Source organism: Myotis yumanensis, unplaced genomic scaffold, assembly GCF_028538775.1.
Source record: "Myotis yumanensis isolate MYYU_CA2020_CCGP unplaced genomic scaffold, mMyoYum1.0.hap1 SCAF_2, whole genome shotgun sequence".
In the NCBI taxonomy this organism is placed as follows: domain Eukaryota; kingdom Metazoa; phylum Chordata; class Mammalia; order Chiroptera; family Vespertilionidae; genus Myotis; species Myotis yumanensis.
In genome coordinates this window covers 50,906,302-50,924,873 of record NW_027223753.1, presented here as the reverse complement: position 1 = coordinate 50,924,873, position 18,572 = coordinate 50,906,302, and the positions used below count along the sequence as shown (strand labels likewise).

Genomic DNA, 18,572 nt, shown 5'->3' with positions numbered 1-18,572 from the left:
AGAGGGAGCCAATCGATGATTCTCATTATTGATGTTTCCATCTCTCTCCCTCTCCCTTCCTCTCTGAAATCAATTAAAAAACCATATATTTTTAGACAGTTAGTAGTTTCTAAGTTGTGTTAACATGAATGGGTTTACTGTCATTTTAAAATTTTAATATGGCCGCCCTAGCTGGTTTGGCTCAGTGGACAGAGCGTCGGCCTGCGGACTGAGGGGTCCCAGGTTCGATTCCGGCCAAGGGCACATGCCCAGGTTGTGGGCTTGATCCCCAGTGGGGGGTGTGCACGAGGCAGCCAATCAATGATTCTCTCCTCATGTTTCTATCTCTCCCTCTCCCTTCCTCTCTGAAATCAATAAAGATATATTAAAAAAAATTTTTTTTAAATATGGCCTACATTAATAGCTATGATCAACATAATCAAACACTATTTGGGGTTCTCATATTTTCTATTAAGTATAAAGAGGTCCTAATACCAGCAAGTTTGAGATCTACTGGTCTAGCAAACCTTACAAATTTATACAGGGATGTCATGTGGAAAAGGCAATAAATTTATTTAGTCTTACTCTAGATATGATAAAAAGTTATACAATCATTTAATTTATCCAGTAATACAAAAAACAATCTCAAAAGAACAGCAAGTCGTGTCATTTGCAAATATTCATGCATTAGAGAATCAATCTATAGGTTGCATGATGACCTTCCAACTTAAGTCTTAGGAGAGACTAGTGAAAAGGAAAACTAGAATTCAAGTCAAAGTTCCAAGTAAGGGTCTTCCCATAGTACTAATTTAGTGCTCAAGTCCCAGTGCCTTCCTCCTGCCCCTGAATGTTTTTGGGTTTTAAAGTACCAATCACCTACTTTAGCCCATACCTTTTTTCCATTTATGGATGTGTGAACGATTATTTACACACTCTGCTAACAGGATTGGTTACTAAAACACAGTTTAACCAGAAGCTGCAAGGTGAAGAGTCAGTAAATTATGAAGGATGTGGCATACCGAATTTATCTTTGTACAACTGAATACCAAAAGCAATCTATCTAACCTGTGTCTAGAAGATGAAGGAGTCCTCCTCCTCCTAGAGCGTGATCTTGATCTTGAGTGCCTTCGTTTTTCTTCTTTTTTATCTGGATTTAAAAGAAAATAAATCTGGATTTTAAAACCATCAAAGAGATTAATCTGATTTAGGAATTAATGTAATCCCATTTAGGAATTGCGTAAGAATTTCATCATCTTAATTTTCAGCATTTACATAAATTCCTTAAATATTACAAGTGATCATTTTACAATCAAAACTTTGAAGCTTATTGAAGTAACACAAATTATCCAGGGTTTTGATAGATTCAAATTAGACTTCTGATTTTGGCTAGCCAAAATGACAATTTCATTTTCTAGACTCAGGAGTCTGATAAGTGTTGTTCATAAAATAATCTATGAACAGTTATCTTTTTCACTCTTTATTCTTTAAAGTTTTATAAACAAGGAGTCCCTTTTACCACCCCTAGGTACTACTTTCACAAATTTCACTACATTTCACTGAGATTAATACGTTAACCCTTTGGTCCATGGGCAAACATTCTAACCACTGAGAAAACCAGCCATAGCCTCATAATCTGTCTTTCCTCTTCCTCACCAATGTTTAACTGTGTTGAGGAAATAGATCTAGAATGATTTGTCCCATTTCCTAGTTTTTAAATAACACATAACAAGAGAAATAAAGCCATTACACTTATGAACAATCATTTCAGTGAGAATGAGTCCTCTTTCACATTCAGAGCCTTTCTTTAACAGAATTCAAATTACTGTTAATGTCATTATTAACCCTTTGCACTCCGCTGTCCCCTCTCAGGGGACATCGGAATTCTAGCATATCACTCGGATGTCCCCTCTCAGGGGACATTGCAGTCTATTAGTGATTACGGGGAATTGAGTTATTTCAACGCAACTTTTTGAGACATGCATATTTCCCTGAAGTTTTATCTTGAAATGGCACAAGAAATTAAATCAAATTATCGTAAAATTACTAAGATATATACAAGAAATGTCAGCGGGTTTTGTGTCGGATTAAACAATAAACTACATATTCCCGATGTGGGACAAAGAAAACGGGACTGCATTGTGTGTTCTAACAGGAAAACACCTGGTGGCAGGCGTCAAACCACTTATTACTGTCAAACATGCACTAATCAGCCTGCAATGCATATTGGGGAGTGTTACAAAACTTATCATACTGTACAAAATTATAAACAATAAAATGTTTTTTTGCAAATATACATTCCGCGATGTCACCCAATTCATATAAGTCCAATATCATTATAATACGTTACTTGGTTCCAAAATTATACTAAATAATACGAGGGTCTGTAAATGCACGTTTCCGCTGCAAAGTAGCGTCGAGTAGCTGGTAGCCAATGTCCAGAATGGTTCGGAGTGCAAAGGGTTAATAATTTAAAAAATAGTGGAGAAAAAAATTCATACAGAAACCACTTTTAGTCATTCTGATTATAAGTTTTCTCTGAACACAATTACAGCATGGTGTTCTAGCTTTGGAGTCAGTGATCCAGTTGTGTACTGAAAATATCAGGTCCTGTTTGACATGTCACCTTGGGATAACGCTTTGTTAAATGAAGTAACACACATAAAGCACCTAGTATTAACTCATCCAATATTGTATACAAATTATTTTTCAAAAGCTCTACCTACTAAAAACTCTTCCTACTTACTAAGAAATAACAGTGAAAAATAAAACACTATTTAATGGGGGAATCAAAGATTGAAACACAGGCCAACAGTAGGATAACCATTCATTCCATCTCAAAAGATAATCTGCAAAAAATAAGGTCTGCTTTTCTTTAAACAAATGGCATCAACAGAAGCATCATCTCTTGGTCAAATAAAAGACTAAAATCAATTAGGCTATCCCCATATAACAAACATGAATGATAAAAAACAACCCCAAACTATAAATTAAAAAACAAACAAAAAAATCACACTAATTATTTGATAATCCTAGGCTCTACTAACATTTAGGAATGGATCATTTGAAGCAGGGGTGGTGCCTGTCCTGTATGGTGAAGGATGTTTAGCAATATCCCTGACCCTCTGCCCACAAGATACATTTGGTACCAGCAAAACAACTAAGTGTCTCTAAATATTTCCAAGTATGTCTGGGTGTCAACTCCAACCCGGCCCCCGCGACACCCCTACTGAAAATCACTCCACTAAATGATCTTCTATTAGAATTTGAAAAAATTAAAAAATGACTAGAGTATTAAGTCAAAAACTTTTCAAACTAATGCACTAATCATATTTGCAAACAATCATGCAGTTTAATATTCAACACAAGTGCATTAACATATTTTACCTGGTTCTATGGCAGCAGATATTAGGGACTGTGCTTCTCGTACTCTCTTCATGGCTTCCTCTATTTCTTTACTAGAGGTATCTGATTTCAGACTTGGTGAAACAAGACCAGCAGCTACATGATTCAACCTGAAACAGAACCAAGAATTGAGATAGGAAACATTTTAAAATGCACAACAGCATTTCAAGTAAATATGTTTCATATAACATTTTAGTAAGACATTCCTTGGGAAAAAAGGGGAGGATTTCATTTTTTTTTTTTTTTTTTTTTGGTAAAACCATACATAGTATAAGTACCCTTTTGAATATTTAAATGCCACCTGCATTTTAAAGACTCAGGATATCTGAAATAAGAAAAATGCCTTCTTAAACCTGAATGAACATTCATCCGATTTCCATAAACACATTTTGTGAAATGCTAGTACATGGAAATATGCTAATGCTAAAGATTTTTGAATAATGAAACTTTTCTTCATATGACTTGAAAACTTTCTACATCATAATTCTGTTGGGGAAGAGCATTTTAAGTTTGTGGAAGAAACTGGGGCAGAGGCTGATGGCACACCAAAGTTACTCATGAAATTCCTGATCGGAAAGGCTAAAGATGCACTTTTAAAGGGTTTATACATGTGAGAAAAAATTAGACACCAAATTTAGGACAGTAGTCATTTGTGGGGAGAGTGGGAAATGTAAATAAAAATGGGTACGCAGGCAATTTCAACTTTATTGATATTTCATTTTATAAGCTGGGTGACAGGCACCCGCTTGAACTTTATCTCATTTTAAAGAAAAAAAGTCCACAAAGTACTACAGCGAAATAATCCTGTCTTCCCTTTTCCCATACTCTTCCACTTATTGATAGTGACTTCCACCAAGGAGAAAAAGGTTTCAGTTCAAATTTAACAGACTGAAAAATTACAATGAAAGTAACTATGACTTTGTTTTATGTATACCAAGGAGGAAATAGAAAAGTGACGGCATGAAGAGAACTTTTCAAAGCACCTAAAAGATGTTGGACATTATTATGGTGACACATGCCAGTCCTTGGCTCTAGGATTGTTTTTCCCTCATTTATGTCCCCTAACTCCTATTCATCCTCTAGGGCTTAGCTTCTCTGATCTTCAAACTAAGTTCTTGTAATAAGTTCTTTCCATAGCACCCATGTACTTCATCTAGTTGGATCCACATGCTTTAAATAACATCTCCCCTCCAAACTAGTGTATAAATGCTATAAAGATACAACTTTATAGTAGGCATTCAATATGTACTTTAAACGAATCAACTAAAAATAGTGTTTAGCTCTTTCCCCATTATTTTGGTATAAGTTATTTACAATTATTTTGAAATACTCAAATTACACTAAGACAAAATCCTCTTATTGATGGACTCATCACTGGATTTTTCTGTTTCTAGAAAACTGAATTACGTATTGCATGCCCTGAGATAACTTTCTTTTTAGCTATCAAAACACTGTTCTCTAGACATTCAAATACTATATCCATATCATCAATGGAAACACAGAAAAAAACCTTACTTGGGATCAACAGTACTCATAAGCTTCAGTAACTGATCTGCAGCAAGAGACTAAAAAAAACAAACAAACACAAAATATAACAACAGTGAGAATACATAAAGCAATAATGATTTCCTCTTATTTTTCTCAGGATGTTGAAATGTCCTAGGAGACCCTGGCAAACCTACAAAAAGTAACATACCAGGCACATCAATGACCAACAGAAATACAATGCCAGTCGAATGTCAGTTAAGTTTTCTAGTAGCCACATTAAAAAAATAAAACAAAAAACAGATGACATTAGTTACTATAGTATTGATTGGATACTCAAAGGTGCTTTACCCAAGTTAAATATCCTATACTAGAGGCCCGGTGCACGAAATTCCTGCACTGGGGGGGGGGGGGGGGGGGGTTGGGGGGTGAGGGGAGGAGGGTGTCCTCTCAGACCGGCCTGTGCCCTTTCACAGTCTGGGAGCCCTCGGGGGATGTCCGACTGATGCGGATGAGGAACAGGCTCCCACCACCGCCGCTGTGCTCGCCAGCCATGAGCCTGGCTTCTGGCTGAGCGGCACTCCCCCGTGAAAGCGCACTGACCACCAGGGGGCAGCTCCTGCGTTGAGCGTCTGCCCCGATGGTCAGTGCATGTCATAGTGACTGGTCATTCTCCGCTGGACCAAAACTGGCTCTCCGACATCCCCTGAGGGGTCCCAGATTGTGAGAGGGCACAGGTCAGGCCAAGGGACCCCACTGGTGCATGATTGCAGCTGGGGAGGGACTGAGGGAGGGCTCCAGGGTGTGTCTGGCCTGTCTCGCTCAGTCCCGAATGGCTGGACCCCAGCAGCAAGCTAACCTACCAGTTGGAGCATAATAAAAGCCTGATATGCTAAGTGTCCGGTCACCCAGTTGGTCATTCAACCAATCAAAGTATAATATGCTAATAATATGCTAAGACCGCTCAACCATTCACTATGATATGCACTGACCACCAGGGGGCAGATGCTCTGACTGGTAGGTTAGCTTGTTGCTGGGGTCCGGCCGATAGGGACTGAGCGAGATGGTCCGGACATACCCTGGAGCCCTCTCGCGGCCCCTCCCTGGCTGGCCAACCTCCTCTGAATTCGTGCACCAGGCCTCTAGTGAATATTATAAAAGTGAACAATCTACTTTTTATAGAAAAACTAGAGGCCCAGTGAACGAAATTCATGCACTGGTAGGATCCCTAGCCACTGCCGGTTTCCAGCCAGGGCCTCCCTCCCTTCCCTTGGCCAGCCCTGTCCCCACCCCCTGGTCATACTCCCGGAAGAACTCGGGTTGAGGGGACAATTTGAAAACGCTTTTATTATACAGGATTACCTCCTGCTTATTTAAGACTTTATGAGGGAAAGTAATGCTTAAAAGAAACATGTAAAACACAACTCAAAGTACTTAGCCAATATAATAAATCAAAATATTTTCACAAAGGATGTCCAAAAAGGTTCAGCCAAATTACAATGCGAGAAAATTTCCAAGTGAGCAAATGACAGAAAAAAAAAAGTCTCCATAACATATGATGTGTTAAATTTCTGTGAAACTACTCTCTACTTTGAACTATGTAAAATGAAAAATTTTTGCCTTGGCCAGGTGGCTTAATTGGTTGGAACATTGTTCTGTATACCAAAAAAAGTTGCCGATTCGATTTGTGGTCAGGGCACATAACCTAGGTTGCAGGCTGGATCCCTGATTAGGGTGCACACAGGAGGCAACTGAGTGATGTTTCTCTCTCTCTAAAAGTCAACAACAAAAAATCCTTGGATGAGGACTAAAAAAATAAAATAAAATAAAATTATATAAAGTAAAATTCTTTAATGGGTTAATAGGGTAATAATGCAGTGACCTTTTAAATCTTTTTAACAAGACTATATGAGAAAAAATACTACACCATAGTAATTAGTTATCTCCCACTTTTTAAATGCCCAGTAGTAGTTACAAATAAAATAAAGTCTATAATTATAATGAGCTCCAAGTTGAAGGGTATTAAATTATACCTGAGAGTTCAAGTTTGCTCCAGGAAGCCCAAGTGCAGCAAGGGCAGGATCAAGAGTAGGAGCTCCCAAAGCAGCCAATGGAACAGCGCCAATCTGTGAAATTACAAATTTTATTTAAAATTTCATTTGTTCCTTATAGTGTGTGTGTGTGAGAGAGAGCGAGCGAGCGAGAGCGAGAGAGAGAGAGAGAGAGAGAGAGAGAGAGAGATGTGTCTGTGGAGGTTGTCACCTTATTTTGCCCTCTAAAGGATAAAGAACTAAGTTTAAGTCCATAGGCTATGTGATCTCTGTTGCAACTACTTGACTTTACCATTATAGCCTGAAAACAGGCATATACAACAAACAAATGGACAGTTTGCCTACCTCTGGCCTCACTTTCCATCTGTCATTATAGCACATTTATCCCTATAATCAGAATTTAGGGGAAAAAATTCAATATATTCTTGTGCCAAACAAAAATATTTGTTTCTTAGCTCCAAATCCAGTTCTTTGCCCTGTTTTGTGATATTGAAGGTAGCATTTCTCCATTGACAGATGGAATCTTAAAAGCTTTATCTACTGGGGGATAAAGAACTGGAATGACATTGTGAAATGGATTTTTCTTCCTTGTTTCTATGTTCCCTTTTTGATTGTTACTGTAGCACCATATGAAATACCCAGTGGCCTTCACCTCTCAGAAAGTTGCAGAGCCATCTTCTTGGGGGCAGCTACCTAACAAGTTCTGTGGCACCCTGGGAAACTTCTCTAGCATCCAACCCTTTCAAAGGTCTGAATTTTATGCCAGGAGCGTTGCACAGCCCTTTCATCTAAATGTGTTTTTTCCCCTTGTATTCTTTCTTCTTCAGCCCTAGAAGTAATGGTTGCTTCCTATATCTGCAATTTATGTAATCTTACAGTTCCCTTAGTAAGGTCCAGTTATAAGTTACTAATTCCTTATACTAAACTTTCACTGTTCAAATTACTGTGTGATTATGTCTCCTGTCCAATATAATTCTGATAGCTTTGAAGGCAGTTTGACCTTCTCTATAAAAGTTCTCCTAGCTTCCAATTAATTTTTAATAAATATAAGGTTCCAAATTTTCTGTGATTTAACTATTTACTAAGTACAGTTAAAAAACTGTGTTAATACTATTATATAAGCTATTTCGGCTTTTACACAATTTTATACATCAAAGTTGTCTACAAATTTCTCAAGGTCCACATTTTATATGTGACAATCAAAGTCATACTCATAAAAACTGGGAATTCCTGATCTCATTCTCCTTCATAATACCATACTGTTCACTTAACAGTTAACTAAACTATTTGGACAGGCAAAATACTTAATAAAAGGAATGTTATAAAGTTCTAGTTGAGGCTCTATCATTTGCTTTATCTGTGAAACCACTGACCAGTTACAGTCTTTCTGAGTTGTTTCAATACATAACATTTAAAGAACCTTTTGCCTCTATAATGATATGCTTTTTATATTACCAAGTAAAATTTTTCTCCAACTTGAATATTTTATTCCCCATATCAAATATATATCCACAAATACATTTTTATTTCAAGACACCTACTTAATTCAAACCCCCAGGTAAGAGCAAAAAATCAAAAAACATTGGTAAAGAAAGAAGTCTGAAATTCACCTTTATTTTCTTTCCTGGTTAAAACAAACTATGCTCCACGAAATTTTTTTCACATTACTGAGTTATTCTGAATCAGTGGCAAAACCAATGTAACAGATATTCTTAAAATGCAAACTTCTAAGAGATTCTCTTTAGGATTTATGATTGAAATAGCCTTTAATATCATAAACACATGGTATCATTCTGTGAACTAGAATCACAATACTTAAAAAGCTCAAATATGTTTAGCTTTATCCACAATTCTGTGTTCCTTTCTATCCTTTAAGATTTCAATAGAACTAGTACCTGGGTAAGTGGGTTAGGCGTAGGCAGGAGTCCACCACCAGGCAGAAGACCTGCCACTGCATTAGCTGGTGCCAACAGAGACAAAGCCTTAGTCTCATCAGGAATAACTCCTGCAGAGAAACATCCTTGCATTAGAACACACCCTTTTGCAAGACAGAAAACACACAAAAACACCCAGAAAATGTCTCCCTGATACACCACCTGAGTTTGTTGAAAGTACTTATGTTCGCTAAAATATAAAGCTTGATTTCTATTATTATTTATCATTAACTTTATGTCAGAATGAAACTTCAACGTGTGAAAGTTTGTTTCCTTTTTTTTCTCTACAAATGGTTAAGTTTCTAGAGTAAAAAAAAATAGCACAATACACACTACTTTTTTGTTAACACTGCCAAGATTTCATCACCTGTACTCGATTTTTAAGTCATGAACCAAACGTAAGCAAGCACAGTCGGTTCTCCAGGGGTGTGCTCTCAACTTTCAAAAGCTGTTTTATGAACAACGACTCGTGTCGGCTGCTTCACTATAAAGCACACAGAAAAATCAAGATACACAAGACAAAAAAAGTTTGATTTAGGGGTTAATAATATGGTACAGTTACTATGATTTTCTTTTACACCTACCATACAAATTTTGTAAAAATTAAGAGAAGGAAAGTATGTAAAGGAAATATTCTGTTGGAATCAAGTGTAGGGCTTTTGCTGACTCATGAAAATGAATGTTTCTGAAGGTCTCTGAATACACACTGGATGTGTGTGGGGGAGTAAGAGAGAGAGAGAGAGAGAGAGAGAAGGGGTAAAACAACATGGCACATTCCTTACCTGTACAGTAAAATGCTTTATATTCCAGCATGTGCCATGCTAACCATACCAAAAAATGCTGCTATACAGTGTGAGTTCAAAAGCTAACTTAAGCAAACTCCTAAAGTCGAAAACAACATGTATATCTGTTTTTAAAGCCTAAACTGTGTATTCAGATAACATCTAAGGGTCCTAAGACAAATATTTATGTACACAATTTAAATTCTATCCAACAGCAAAAGCCCTATACAGATGGATTAATCTGTTAATGTGCCCAAGCCCCCAAAATGAGAGTTCAATAATACAATTAAACTATATATTTGCAAATACCAGTAGTATTTCTGTAATACATATTAAGAAACTGCATCTCATCATAAAACATACAATATGTACAGGGCACTTAAGAGAAACTGGATAAGCTGCAGAAGAAAACTGTTGGGTGGTATTTTCAGCAGGGCCTGGTATATAGTTCAGGCTGAACCAGGGAAAAGAACTGTAAAACACAACAACAAAAAAGAAAAACCACTGTTAAATAAAGGTAATGGTTCCTTCCACCTATACTGAGAAGTGCCGATAATATAAACAAATGTATACTACACAGCACTGTTATCTTGCTTGTGTCAGAGCTGTCATCAATTTAGATACCCAGAGTTATGGAGGGGGGGAGGGAAGGGAGAAGATCATTTAGATATAGGGCATTAATGCATCAATATTAACAAACCTACAAAGATTATGGGATAATCTTGCATGCAAAATTATGTCTCAAGAGGATAATATTAAATATCAACATCTTATTCAAATTAGTGCATTTGCAACATTTCTGGCAAACTACAATCCTCTTGAATTTATTGTGAGACACCTGATAGAAGATCTGCATCCATTAAAAAAAAGTCATGCATCTGATCCTCTGATTAAAAAAAGACTATTTGAAAATAAAACTACAATTTAAAAATAGCAATGAGGCCCCTCACCAGTTAATTTTCATGCGTCAAGAGTATTTTTTTTACTGCTGCTTTGATAGAACCATGAAATACTGCATGAATGTGTAGAAATGAAAGAAAAAGAAACAGACAAAAGAAACAAACATTAACCAAGGAACCTAAATAACCCCCAAATCCATTACTATTAAGAGCTCCTTCCAAATCCAGCTATCTCAGTTTTACCAATTAAGATTATTCCTTACCGTATACTTTGTGTTTATTGTTCTAAAACATGATCAAGAAGCAACACCAAAGTGTCAAAGCTAAAACTAGGGTGAATGGTGACAAATGGATTGAGTACATCAGTTATTTAGTGGAGATAACATTAATACAGCATACCATACCATTATTAAATACACTAAAAATAGATTCCAGAACTAAGTATTTTGGTAATTCCACATACACTCCTAAATATTTCACTTTTGAAACAGATTCAGAAAAATTACCATATTCTAAAAATATTTATAAAAGCCAATTATATGATGATATACTGTATTATGTCCAGGGCTCGGGAACTATGATATAAAACTTAGCCAATAAGAATTATTTAAATTTAAAGGCTAATGTTTTGCACATTACTCACATGATTTGACCCTTGTTCCAAAAACTATCATCTATATTTTACTTATTCTAAATTTGAATTCTGTAAATTTTCTTTTGGTGGTAAGTCTTATCCTACAACAGGCAAACTGATATAAAAAGAATTGCTTAATCAAAATACACTAAATCAAATGTTTATCAGCATATATATTTTAAAACCTTTAAATTGGTCGACACACTTTAATATCATAGAGATAGATGTACTATTATATAGATGCCTTTACCCCATCTATGAAAGCAACTTAATTTCTTTAGAAACCAGAGGCAATTTGTTTAAGTTTTAAGGACTAGACATTTCACAACTTTTACAAGGTATGGTGTAAATGTTCACATTGGTATTCAAAGAGCCAAGATAGCATTTAAAGTAAACAATATCAAGATTCTGCTTCCACTGACCAGTACATTAAGGAAAGGGGAAAGCATTAAATTCTGGTCAAAATTAACTTAATGCTGTAAATTAACTTAAAACCCCATAATTATTAACTCAATTAAAATCCAGTAATTTTATATTTCAGTTATTTCTTTGATCAAAATTTATAGATAACAAAAAGCAAATAAAGTAGCAGTACATTGGGAACAAACTAATTATAAAATATGGCTTAGAAAATTTACAAAATGGAATTAAAATAGTGCTGTCTTGTCACAGTGGCTTTTTTAAAGATCCCCAAACCCTGCTTATTATTTCTGTCAAGTTACTTTAACCTCCTAAAATGTAAAAAGAAAAGAAAATGTAGTTAACAAATGGTTACACCAGAAAAACACTTGGGGGACTTGAGTGCTTGCTGGCCTTTAGTTAATGTCTAGAATCCCCTGTAGCTGCAGAGGACCCACTGTTTTTCAGTCATCAGGAAGAGTTTTGCATTTGCCTTCTCCACTACAAAAATCACACACACAAATAACAGAGAGAAGAATTTATTATTTAGAGATATTCTAGAAAATATAGCAAGAATGAACAAGAAAATCTGGCAATAAAAACAAAACACCCAGTGCCCATCTGGCACCTAGGCTATAGGAAATCTTGAATTTTCATAAAAACCAAAATCATTGCAACCCTTGGTATACTGGAATTCAATATGGGATCTTTTTGTAAAGTTGTCAGTGAGGAAGCACTAAAAAAATAAAGCCCAGTCCTTTATTCAAAACAGAAATAACATCATGCATTTATTTGAAGGTCCCTGTGTAAATGTGCATGGAGTGAACCATTCACCTTCAGGACTTTTTCATAAAACTGAATGTTATATTAACTAAGTAAATGTATCTTAAGGAATTACAATTAGGGACATGGTTTTAAAGAACTTAAAAATGTTTTAAAATAATGGAATGGTTAAATATCTTATAAAAACAGATCTGATTTCTAATTTTTAGAATTAAAATCTCAAGTAAAAATATGGACCACAGTATAACAAGGGTTTCAAATTGTTAATAGCTTAGATTTTTAACATGCTACTAACACTCACTCTAAAACTATTCTGAGGTAGATGGTCATCATTGGATGCCCACATAGGTAGGTAAACAAAGCACAAACCTTCTGCATATGGTACGACTATCAATGCTCTGTCAACGAATACAGTGTTTGTCAGATGCTGTGCCACAACTGCTGAGTCCGGATCATGGAATTTAACAAAGCAGACACGGGATGAGACTGGCAAAGGTGAATCACTGAAAAACAAACAAATTGCATAAAAGTAGAGGAAAAGAATATCAACTAAAACATAAGTGTATGATTCATAAACCCACACACCTGCATTTCCAAAGCAAAATAGGCAGATATTAGTAACCTCACATATAATTAGTTAGCTAGTTTTAAAAAATGACACCACAAATAAAGAACTATCCACTAAACTCATGTACAGCAAATTGCATGCATGCAATCATTGTTTAACTTTATAGTTTACCAAGTTAAAAACTGAAACTCAAGTGTCAGAGGTTGAGCAGACCACAAAAATGTCAACGCTTGAAGAAAAATAATACTAATACCAGTTATTTTTAAATACAGGTAGCAAGTAGTCTTGGCTTAGAAAACTTTTCAGAGCAAAAAATATACAGAATTCACCAATTTAGGAACAAAAGAATATTGTGGAAAAGTATACCTATTTGACAATCGAGTTTTCTTTACCTGCCTACTAAATAAAATGCCCTGTCCTCTTTCATCTATAGCATCAGAGAGAAAAATTTTAAGCACACATGGAGAGTCACTTCCCTCAGCAAATTGCTTAGATAAAACAAAAACAAGTGCTAATGTACAAATTATAGCAGACTACAAGGTAAGGTAAATTAAGAGAGTGCAGATTTTGTTTTGTTCTAAATATAGGGTGACTCAAATTTCTGCCACAAAACTTTCCATCTATGAGAGGGAAAGATTAAATATGGGCAGGAGTTGCTCCCTAATCCCAACCCAAAAGTTGTTTTAAAACCAATGCCCTATGGCAACAGTAATCACATCATCCTGGTCATATATTAGAATCTTCTGTGGAGAAAAAAATACCCTGGCTCTCTACTCCACAGCAATTAAATCAAGATCTCTTATGAAGTACTAAGTGTTTTCCCCTTCTTTATTTTAATTCTGACAATTTTTACATGCACCCAGGGTAAAGAACCTCTGCCAAATGTAAGCCAATTACATTTCAAGACTCAATGAAAAGGAAAATCCTATACTATCTTTGAATGTTATTAGAATGAGGCTTATTGTTAATTTTCTTAATAAACTAGATTTTCAAGTGTACACAAAAATGTATTTACATCAGATTTGGTTACCCTAGGTATTGCAGAGATAAGTATTTGCTGACCCGCCCATCCCAATTTATGCACTAACATGAAAATAAAAACTCATTACTTATAATGAAGACTAACATAAAGCTGTATAACCCTCAAACCCGTTAGAATTTTTAAGTTTACCCAAGGCATTGCCCTTAGATACTAAGCATAGATCCTAATCTAAGCTCAAAGCAAAGTTGACAATATATCCATCCACATAGAATTTAAGCCACCTTGTCATAGAAGCTTATTGCTAAATGTTTTTGAAAGGCTACAGTGTTTTTTAATGTAGACATAGTGTGTGTGTTTTTTTAATACGAAGGACCACTGGTGGAAAATTTAATAATGTTACACCCAAGAGTAGTGGAAAGAATACAATTCCAGCAGTTTTAGTACTAAAGCTATATATAGCAATTTGCATTTCTTTTCTGATATCCATATTTTTACCACTAAAGAGCTCTTTAAATGCTATAGTTAGATAAGGGAGAGAACTTAGTTTACCTTAAATTTTTTTTAAGGTAAAGTAGCATATAAGTTACTTATATAATGATTAAAGTATCTATTTTTGATCATTGAAATATTTACTTAAATAATGAATTTAAGTTTACCTGCAGTGTTACAGTAGCCTGTAGTTACTGCACACTTTTGACATATATATGCTTTGCTGGGATCATTACCCTGTCAACATTCCAGTTATATTTTCCATTATGAAATCCCACTAAAACCAAACATATGAAGAATACCTACTACGTGTAAAAGAGTGATTCCACTCACAAGTTGCGAGGCTAAATCAAGAAAATCATGATCAAGTTATAAAGGACAATCACAACACTGAAGTTCCAATACTAGGTCTGACACTGGTAGAGTGGCTTGGGTGTAAAAAACTACCTACATGAATTACAGTTCACTCATCTGTGAAATGCGGTTAAATACATTCTCCCTCTAGATTTGTAAGAGCAGAGTAAGATGAAATTAGAAAGCATCTAGCACTATTTAATTTCCAACATGCATTTTAGGAACTAGAATTAAAGTAACCATTTTTCTTTTAAAAAGAGAATGGGAGGAACAATGACAGATACTTTCAATGGCTATAGGGCTGTCATAGTGAAGAGAGGGTTACAGTATCTGTTATGAAGACAGGCAATTTTATCACTGGGTGAAATTATAAGCCAGCAATTTTTGGCTTAGAAGAACCAGGAAATAGATGGATTCAAGAATAAAACAAAGGGAGAAACCTTCTTGAGGAGGTTACCACTGAAATGTTTGGCATGATTCAGATCCCAGGATCCACCCCCCGCCCCACCCCCTCATAGGCAGGGGCTCAGTCATATATGTACTTTAAAACATGCCAACTTCCAGTCTCCCAAATTATTGATCACCCCAACCAATGGCTTCATATTCTAGAAGAGGGAGAATTAAACTTAACCTGTTGATGATTGGTGCCATAGAGAAAAACAAAGCAGTTAAATTGAATAAAGATGAAGCAGGTGTGCTGTATTTTTATACAGGGTGATCAGGAAACAGATTAGGTGGCATCTGAGCAACAAAAGGAAATAAGCATGTCATGGTCATATCGAGGAGAAAAGAGTTCCAGGTGGATATGAATGCCTTTGGTGGGGAAGGGGATGTACACCCTAAAAACAACAACACACCATGTGCAAATGTGTCTAAAATAGTCATAATTTTATGTAATCTGAGCCAATTAAGCATATTTTAAGAGCCAAGTTTTGACATAATGAACCCTCTTGGACTACTAATACTCCATAGCACATTGTCAACAGGAAACTACTGAAAACTGTAGCAAGCTTAAAGAAACTGTCTATCAAATATTTCTAAATTGTGCAGGTCAGATGAGCTATTGGGATGTAAGATTAGCAACAAAAGTAAACATCTACATAAGTACTATTCAATTTAGGGAAGTCACTAAGATAATACAGCATTTACTACATTGTAACTTTGTACATTTTCAGGTGAGAAAATAGTCTGTATGTGGGAACACATATGGAGTCAAAGAGCAGATACGTGTCAATATATAACTCCTTCCAATACAGGGAATGTCCTCTTAATGTACAGTACCCCAAATCATTATCTGGTGTATATCTGCTATCCTGGTTACATGATGAAACTACTGCTTGGATTATAAAGCAAAAAGCCCCGAGTCCAGTATCCCTCTAAGATACTGACCATGGAATGGGTAAAGGATAAGCCAGAAAGCTGATTACACCTCCTTTTGTCATCTTTTTAATAAATGAATCATAAAAAGAGCATCTTCAAAATAAAACAACTTCAAGGTCAGCAACTATAACAAAATTCTTAATAACTTGTGGGACTGAAAGAATTATTTTGTAAATAAATCCAGTATCTCAAATACTTTGAATATAATCAAATGTGTGACTCATTTTCTGCCATTTACTGTTTATTAATTTTACTAACAACTTAAGGAGGAATATGTTGTGAGAAAAACTGAGTAACAGGAAAACATCTATTTCTGTATGTTCATATTATGAAAGCTATTTGTCCTTCATTACCAAAGCAAATTGAGGTGCTATTCAAGATTACTACAAATACATGTTCCCAGAACTGTACACTTATGCAAATAATTCTAAAATCTCTCTCAGGTATATTCCCCTAAATATTAAAGACAACACAACAATTTGAAAACACTAAGGATCATCTGAAAATATTTTAAATAGGAAGTGATAAAATACGATAATACCTCACAAACACCACAGTATGGTCAACTTGTATTATTTTGGTGTCGAGAGTACATAATGATTTATCACATCCACCAAAACAGCAGATTTCAATTTCCTGTTTAGAACTAAAGTGAAATCATAAAACTAAGTGGGATGGGAGAAGATACTGAAAGTAACATTTGAATTTTGAAAGAGTGCAGACTCTTTTGTTCCTAATGTTTGTTCTAATAATTATCACATCCTATCTGGCCTCATAGCTTCTTTACTTTTCTTTACAATCCACTCATTTAATACTTTTGCAATAAAAATGTGAAACAACAGGATAAAAAAAGCCATATACTCTAAATTAAAAATTTAGAACTGTAAAACATCATAACTATATACATTATTTAAACAAAGGAAAACTCTAACTTTCAGCTATAACCCATTTCTTTTGTAATTAAAATTATGTACTCAGGTTCACTGAATTTACTGCTGTGAAGAGTGTTAATATATTAACTCTGTATGTATTCAGTCGGCCAGAATCCCGGAACAGCAATACCTAGCAATAAGTGAACGACCACCTACAAAGTTCAATAATTAATTTACATAGGAACGGGCAATTTTGTTACTTTCCAAAGAACTCAAAGAAACAACTTAAAAAAAAAAAAAGATTAACCAAGACACATAAAATGCAGTTATCATGCTTTAGTTGCTCAAAGAACGACCCTGTTGGCACAATTTAAGGGGCCGGGGGTGGGAGGTTAAGAGCCAGTGACCCCTAATCCCCGAAACCCTGGCCCTGCGTCCTTAGTCGGCCGAGCATGCAGCTCCTTCCCCAAGGACCGCACGGCCAGCTCAGCTAAAGCTCCCGCTCCCGGAGCATCGACAGGGCCTAGGAAATGGTGTTAGGCCCAGGCTGGGAGGAGTTAGCAAAACGGTGATGGTGGACGATACTCACTCCGGCGGGAAGAGGCGCAGTTCGTCGATCTTGCCTAGGAAACCGAAGAGGGTCCGCATCTGCTCAGAGCTAGCGCTCGGGGAGACATTAGTCACCTGGATTACCTCGGTGCCGCCGCCGCCGCCGCCGCCGCCACCCGGCCCGCCGCTGGGGCCCGGGCCCGCAGTGCTGGGGACGACGGTAGTGTTGCTCATGGCGCTGCTCGCTCCTGCTTTAACACATCAAACACACAACAAACAGTGAGAGGGAGGGGAAAGAGGAACCGTTTGCCGGAGAGGAGACAGGAGGGCGTCCACTGTTACAGCCGCCACTGCTGCCTCCGCCGTCGTTTCTCCGCCCCACCGCTCGCCGGGGGGGAGGGAACAGAGCGCGCGAGTTCGAGCCCACAAGAAAACAAACGGCCTCGCCTCCAACCACCTCAATTGCGGGCCCGACTTCCCCACAATGCCTTGCGGCGCACGGGCGCGTCACCGTCGGTTCCGCCCCGCGCAGGCGCAGCAAGCCTCGCTCGCAGCCAGGAGGTCGCGAGAGGCTCCGCGGTCTACTGAAATACGTCATCTCTTTTCGTTCCACTCCCCCCTCATTTTTTTAAAAAGTGGAATTTTTTAAGGCAATATTCACTCCCCTGCAAAATAAATATGCACACTTTAGTAACTATTCTTATTAAAAAATGCCCACAATATTTTTATGTACAGATACTTCTAACTACAGATCTGTGGAGTTAACTAATGAAATTTCCACCCTACCTACCAAGATTTTCCTCTCCACCAGTAAAAATTTTCTGCAACTCGGTAACATTAAATTGTTATAATTTGCTTTGTCAGTAAACCTTCAAAAAAGGTATTTTAATGTTACATTTATTAGTGCTTTTATAAGCTAATTTTATTTCACAGGTTGACTAAGAGCACATTGTGCTGTACCTAAATATATTTAGGTATAAGATCTGAAAACTACAGAAAAAATTTTTACATGCATATTTTTGCTTAATAA

At 36.5% G+C, this 18,572-nt stretch overlaps 1 protein-coding gene across 8 annotated transcripts in view; it reads right to left on the bottom strand.

Annotated features, from left to right (window-relative positions):
* SRSF11 (serine and arginine rich splicing factor 11) overlaps positions 1 to 18,572 on the bottom strand; it is a 50,392-nt gene that overhangs the window by 16,815 nt on the left and 15,005 nt on the right. For 7 of the 8 annotated variants that reach the window (XM_070405373.1, XM_070405375.1, XM_070405377.1 and 4 more), the window contains exons 2-8: positions 17,583 to 17,790; positions 12,718 to 12,851; positions 8,813 to 8,922; positions 6,900 to 6,992; positions 4,897 to 4,946; positions 3,364 to 3,491; positions 1,045 to 1,126 (exon numbers count right to left, since the gene is read on the bottom strand). In XM_070405373.1, coding sequence (XP_070261474.1) covers positions 1,045 to 1,126; positions 3,364 to 3,491; positions 4,897 to 4,946; positions 6,900 to 6,992; positions 8,813 to 8,922; positions 12,718 to 12,851; positions 17,583 to 17,776 — 791 coding nt within the window. In that variant the 5' untranslated portion in view covers positions 17,777 to 17,790. Of the gene's footprint in view, positions 1 to 1,044; positions 1,127 to 3,363; positions 3,492 to 4,896; positions 4,947 to 6,899; positions 6,993 to 8,812; positions 8,923 to 12,717; positions 12,852 to 17,582; positions 17,794 to 18,572 lie in introns of all 8 variants that reach the window. The other variant, XM_070405374.1, reaches the window with a different exon arrangement.